Source organism: Schistocerca gregaria, chromosome 2 (assembly GCF_023897955.1).
Source record: "Schistocerca gregaria isolate iqSchGreg1 chromosome 2, iqSchGreg1.2, whole genome shotgun sequence".
NCBI lineage: Eukaryota > Metazoa > Arthropoda > Insecta > Orthoptera > Acrididae > Schistocerca > Schistocerca gregaria.
The window spans coordinates 820,208,563-820,215,407 of NC_064921.1; the positions used below are offsets into that span (position 1 = coordinate 820,208,563).

A 6,845-nucleotide genomic window follows, 5' to 3' on the forward strand; every position below is an offset into this window, starting at 1 on the left:
TACAAGAGTCGAGGGGCGTGAAAGGGAAGCAGTGATTTCGTAGGGAGGGAGTCAGGGTTGTAGACTGTCCCCGATGTTGTTCCGTCTGTAAACTGATTAAGCAGAGAGGGAAATTAAAGAAAAAATTGGCGAAGGAATATAAATTCAGCTAGAAGAAACAAAAACTTTGACATTTTGCAATGTCTTTGTAATTCTGTCAGGGACAGCAAAGGAGTTGAGAGAGCAGTTGAATAGAATGAATAGAATCTTTAAATGAGGATATAAGATGAACATCGGGGAAAGCAAAACAAGGGTAATGGAATATATAGTCGAATTAAATCAGCCGATGCAGAAGGAAATTTGAATTGTGGGTGGTGCCACGCTAGAGTAGTTCATGCAGTTGAGCAGAGCCATTGTGCCAGGTTGGTGTAGTGGTTAGTGCATCAGCCTAGTGAGCTGGAAGCCCAGATTCGAATTCCAGCCTTGGTGCAAACTTTCGCTTGTCGCTTCAGTGTGCATGTATACATGAAAGATGTTTGGGACTTGAAAAGGTCTCTGGAACCATATACTTTCATTTTACTGAAGGAAGTACCTTAGGAAACGAGATTTAAAGGTGAAAGAAGAGTTCTGCTGCTAAGGCACCAACGTCACTGATGTTGGCCGGATTAAAGAGAATATAAAGTGCAGACAGGCTGAAAAGAATTTTGGAAAGAGGCATCTGTTAACACCTAATGTAAATTGGGTGGTATGATTCATCCTGAGGCATGAAGAAATGGTAAGTTTGATAACGAAGTGGTTGTGTATGTGGGGGGGGGGGGGGGAGGGGGGTTAAGTTGTAGACCAAGACCAAGAGATGAGAACAGTAAGAATGTAGGATACGGTAGTTATTTGCAGATGAAGAGGCTGACACAAGATAGAATAACATGGAGAGCTGCATCAAACGAGTTTTCGATCTGAAGACCATGACCACAGCATTTTAAGACACAATTAGAGCGCATTATAAATGCTACTGTACCTAAACGTTCAAAACATCCAAGAACCCAAAGTCGCTATTTTTACTGGAAACCATTCTTGCTTTAAAACAGATGCAGAACCAAAACTTCGTTCAATTCATTTTTTAGGGTTCCATACCGCCTTGTTGCAGTGGTAACAGTGGTTCCCGGCAGATCACCGAAGTTAAGAGCTGTCGGCTGGGCTAGCACTTGGATGGGTGACCATCCGGTCTGCCGAGTGCTGTTGGCAAGCGGGGTGCACTCAGCCCTTGTGAGGCAAACTGAGGAGCTACGTCATTGAGAAGTAGCGGCTCCGGTCTCGGAAACTGACATATGGCTGGGAGAGCAGTGTGCTGACCACATGTACCTCCATATCCACATCCAGTGACGCCTGTGGGCTGAGGATGACATGGCGGCCCGTCGGTACCGTTGGGCTTTCACGGCCTGTTCAGGAAGAGCTTAGTTTAGTTTTATACCTGAACCGGTAAAAACGGAAACCTCGCAGGAATACTTTGTTGTCCGTTCTCTGTCCGACTGTTCAAAACACTTTTACTCAGGAATGGGTAAAGGGATCAAGTTGAAATTTGTATCGCTTATTAAGGTCTATGGTCCCTTGGCGAAGTAAAAACTGTAAGCTTCTAAGGGTATGCAGTCAAAAGATACGGCCATTCATGTCACATATTCTGATACTCGCAAACTCTGTCATCAAAACCTATAGGGAATATGTCGCTGACCTATAATCGTGAAATTTTCAAAGAAGCTAAGTTTCACATTACAACTAACGGAAGAAATTCGAAAATTGTGAATTTGTAATGACAATGCACGATACATGTGCTGGCATAAGCTGTCGCCAGCAGACTGGTCGGCAATGAGGATGCAAGAAGATCGACAATAGGCGCTGAATCAAGTACGCTCCTCGGGAGAGGGGCCAGACTCACAATCGACGTCCCGCCAGTGTCCTCTCGACCGCCAGTATTCAGATCGCCGCCATGGATCCCGACTGGAGGGCGCAGTCAGCCACAGACAGTCACCCTGGTCGCAGATAGTCAGTCAGAGTCCCCGTCTCTAGCTCGGAATCAGTCAGTACCCAGCACCCAGAGCAGTGTACATGGTGGGACTTGTAATTCACCTGTAGTGAGGCTAACATGGACTATTACGGAAGAGCCTGTATCCCAACATATTGACTAGCTTAAGGATAAGTAACTTTCTCTTCTGGTTAATAAAGAACCCTGTTAACAGATGGGTGCAGTTTGTGTTGTACAAAGGGGATACCAGCCACCAAACAACACCCTCTCCCTGGCTTCCCCTGGTACAAGACTCTACAGTGCCAACGACGACATAAAAGTGGCGACGAAGGTGGGAATCAGTGCAGATCGAAGTTAATTCATTTGGCCGAAGATTTTGCTTGCTTCTCTTGTTTTAGCTTACATTTTGCCAATTTGTTGCTGTGATCTAGCTTGTATTCCAGGAGGGGAGCCGCAGAACTAATCAAATTTCTCTTTTCAAAGGCTTTGCTTGCTTTTTTGCTGTAACATATTTTTGTAAACCATGGCTGGCCCGCCCCTTCCACCCCCTGCCTCCGCTCCTCAGCCGCAGAAGCCAGTGTGATGGATCTAAGACAAACTTCTCAGTTTCAGAACCAACAAATTGCTATCTTGCTGACGACTGTACAACAGCTTCTGGCTGCACATGCTGCGTCGGTTGTACAACAACAACAACCGACCGACCGACCAGTCCAACAAGTGCTGCTGGCCAGCATACCAACGTTCCAGCAATTTAACGACACCGAAGAGGAGTGGTTCAAATACCTGACACAGTTCCAAGCACATTGTGAAGTTCATCGAGTTCAAGGTACTGTGGAGCTACAATACTTTCTTTCGATTGCAGGGTCCCCAGTGTTCAGGTTAATACAAAAACTATACCCAACTGCGTCTCCCGACGAACTCAGCTTTCACGAAGTAACCGCTGCATTGAGTCGGTACTATGACTAGCACGTCCAAGTTGCTGCAGCCAGATATCAGTACTTTCGCTTGCAGAAAAATCAGGAATACACGTACCGTCAGTGGTACACAGAATTCACGGGCATGATTAGGAAGTGTAAATTTATGTGTACTTGTGGCAACTTTTACAGTGATTTAATGATTAGGGGTGCAATAGTATTCAGTGTCCCTGATAGTCGATAGTCGAATACGGTAACATATCTCAAAGTACCGTGATTCATCACTTGAAGTGTTGCAAATCCTAGAGCGATATGATTCGGGTGCCATAGCACCGATAAATTTGACCAGCCCCCCCCCCCCCCCCAGCCGGCCGCGGTGGTCTCGCGGTTCTAGGTGCGCAGTCCGGAACCGTGCGACTGCTACGGTCGCAGGTTCGAATCCTGCCTCGGGCATGGATGTGTGCGATGTCCTTAGGTTGGTTAGGTTTAAGTAGTTCTAAGTTCTAGGGGACTAATGACCACAGCAGTTGAGTCCCATAGTGCTCAGAGCCATTTGAACCATTTGAACCAGCCCCCCATTTGTCGGGTCGAGTCGCCCCTTGCTCGTGACCGCCCGAAGCAGCCACAACAACGAGCGCGTACACAGCCTCGCAGACAGCCACGTAGACGGGTAAACGGACCTATGAACTTAGTGACGTCTTGCTCTAAATGTTTTGCTCGCCATAAAAGACGGGATTAGCCCATCACGCGTTACGTGTGTGGAAAAAAAAAAGGCCATGTCGAAGAAGTTTGTTTGCAACGGCACAAAAACGCCAATTTTGCCTGCTTCCAGAAAAAATAGGTTCGTGCACATGCAGTGAATGTGGTGTATTCCAAACGTACAACAGGTTCTGACAAAAGGATGATGAATGTTGTGCCTTGTTCTCGCCCTAGTACTGTACAGCGACGTTTTGACAAACTATTTGTCTCATTACGAATTTCTGGCCGTCGTGTGAACTTTCAGTTAGACACAGGTGGCTTAGTAACTTTGCTTTCTAAGTCTAGCAAGCACCATGCTGCTCACAACGGACAGGAGATTCTAGTGCTTGGACAATGTAGTTTGGTCTGCCATTTACAAATATCATGTTAGGACAATGAATTTTACTGTGCTGAAATCCAGAGACAGTGAGAACATTTCAGGTTAGATGCCTTTGATTTGTTTGCATTTAGCATCTACGAGAACGTACTTCTCATATCAGCTTTTGCAACAAAAGACAGTGTCGCTAGTTTGCTTAAAGAATTTCCTGAAATTGGAAATTTGTGGTAAAGTCTTATGGGACCAAACTGCTGAGGTCATCAGTCCCTAAGCCTACACACTGCTTAATCTGACTTAAACTGACTTACGCTATGGACAACACACACACACCCATGCCCGAGGGAGGACTCAATCCTCCAACGCGTGGAGCTGCACGGACCGTGACATGGCGCCCAAGACCGCGCGGCTACCCCGTGAGGCCAATTTCCTGAACTATTTTTAGAAGGAATGGGAAAAGCTAATAATTTCGTAGCGCATATTACATTGAAAGATAATACACAGGCTAAGTTTTCCCGGACCCGCCTCGTTCCAATTGCTTCAGGAGACAAAGTAGCCAGTGAATTGAAAGAATTGCCAGATAATTGTGTAACTGCTTCCATTCAAGCAAGTCCATTGGCAAGTCCTCTCGTTTTGTTGCCTGTCTTCTGGTAGCATTTGTGTTGATTTCAAGTCTACACTCAATCCACAGACAGTAGTTGACATCCGTTACCTCGCCCTAACTCATGGACAGGCTTGGTCCAGGACGTTACTTGTGAGGATTGGACTGTTCAAGTATTTGTGTTTGCCCTTCGGCAGTGCTTCGGCACCCGCCATTTTTCAACGTTACCTGGAACAGCTGACTGCTAAAGTGCCATTTTGTTCGAACTACCTTGCCGATATTGTCGTCTCGGTCGTACACAATGAAACGTCCCCTTAGAAAAATTATACAAGACTGTGCTTAAACTGACACACAATATTTTTAGCGCAACGCAATCTGACTTTCAATAATCCCAACAAAAGAATGGCCCTGACTAACATTAACCTATACCTTTCACAAATCACTTACCTCACCAAAAATCTTCGTTACTCGAACTACTGCAATACAGCGAGCGCCACTTTAAGTCTGGATCAATATTGACTCCAATTGTGAGCCTTGTTTGTCGTAGTAATGCACAATAGGCATGGAATATGTCTGACTTGACATTTTCTTCACGTTCTTTAAATCTGTTAATAAGTGCTGGTGATACAGTTTTATAGAAGTCTGGCAACAATTCATGCCTTGTAGCAATGGCGGCTTCCAAACACTTTACAGCAGAGCGTCGTACCTTCCAACTCATGTCATCATCATTAGAATATTCATCATTTTCTTCATCTTCTGCATCTTCCTCTGTTTCCATTACTATGCTGTCTCCTCCATCCTCAGCTTCATCATCATAATTGTAATTAGGATCGTAGGTGATATAACTCAAACAAAGCTCTGTAATAGTATTGATGTGTGGAGTTCTTCTTTAGGACATCGATGGACAAATGCTTCAAAGGCTTGCAAGCAATATTCTCTCAATTCATCATTACTTCTTTGCTATACTGTACTATGAGAGGCACTACTCTCTCAATGTGTTCTCCAAATCTGTGTCCAGCCTGTCGGCAGATTGCTGCTATACACTGAATGTATGTACGTGTTGTAGAAGAATAAACAGTTCTTGTTAACCCATCCAACAAGACATTTATAAGCTTCCCATAGATCTGATGGTTGCGCGACATCACTAGATGACTCAAGGCAACAATTGTTCTTTTTCTGACAGCCTGGCGAGGTGACGACAACTGTGGTATCAATGCAGTAAGTATTGTGGTATGAAAACTGAGCAACAGGCCACCAAATCTTGAAAGCAGATCAGCCAATATGTCCAAAGCTTCCAGCTGAACAGACACGTCTTCCTTCTTTTCTATGGCACTACTGGGACGCCCCGTTATCCGTTTACAAACATTCGTGGCTAGTGCACTTGAGGCCAAAGGCAATTCACTGACAACTGTCTTTAGGCCTATACTGGAAATATCTCTAAGTTGTTCTTTATCAGAGACCATGTTCCCACACAGGGCATCTACTATTGTCTCCACTTGATATTCTTTCACTTTGTTTACTAATGGTCCCAAGCACTTCACTGCCAAATTTTGAAGTTCTCCATTTTTATCTTCTAGTAAACGAAGCAGCATTTTTACAACTTTTCTTTCTGAATCATCATCTAACTTAATACTATCTTTCTGAAGTTCCGTCATAAGGTCATTTGTAGCCATAAACCTGAAATCTTTATCACTTGACGTCATCTTCTCCAATAAATTCGCAATCTGATAGGACACACTCGCCATTTTCGTGATTTAATGATGAACTGCCAGACAGAGCAGGGTCGCCATATGAAACGTCCCCTTAGAAAAATTATACAAGACTGTGCTTAAACTGACACACAATATTTTTAGCGCAACGCAATCTGAATTTCAATAATCCCTACAAAAGAATGGCCCTGACTAACATTAACCTATACCTTTCACAAATCACTTACCTCACCAAAAATCTTCGTTACTCGAACTACTGCAATATAGCGAGCGCCACTACTGCCAGCTAAATAAAAGATTCAAACTACGGAAGTCACTGACTACTGATAGGCACAGTTAGCAAATGAAAGATTTTAATAGAGAACAATGTATTTACCTTAATAGTCATAATATATATATCAGTTCATGACATCCATTCTTAGAAATTTCAAAACTCCGCCCTCTCTCTCCCCATGTCCACCACTGCTGGCGGCTCACCTCCAACTGCGCAACGCTACGCGCTGTTAACATCCAGCTGCCCAACACTACAATGGCGAGTATTACAACAATGCCA

At 44.4% G+C, this 6,845-nt stretch overlaps 1 protein-coding gene across 1 annotated transcript; it reads right to left on the bottom strand.

Annotated features, from left to right (window-relative positions):
- Positions 1-5,094: 5,094 nt before the first annotated feature.
- LOC126335156 (cullin-associated NEDD8-dissociated protein 1-like) lies at positions 5,095-6,354 on the bottom strand. The gene has a single exon (XM_049998129.1). The coding sequence runs from the start codon at positions 6,326-6,328 to the stop codon at positions 5,522-5,524; it is 807 nt and encodes a 268-aa protein (XP_049854086.1). The 5' UTR covers positions 6,329-6,354; the 3' UTR covers positions 5,095-5,521.
- Positions 6,355-6,845: the final 491 nt, after the last annotated feature.

Coding starts and splice junctions, on each gene's coding strand:
- LOC126335156 (XM_049998129.1), bottom strand. CDS start 6,328: ATGGCGAGTGTGTCCTATCAGATTGCGAATTTATTGGAGAAGATGACG.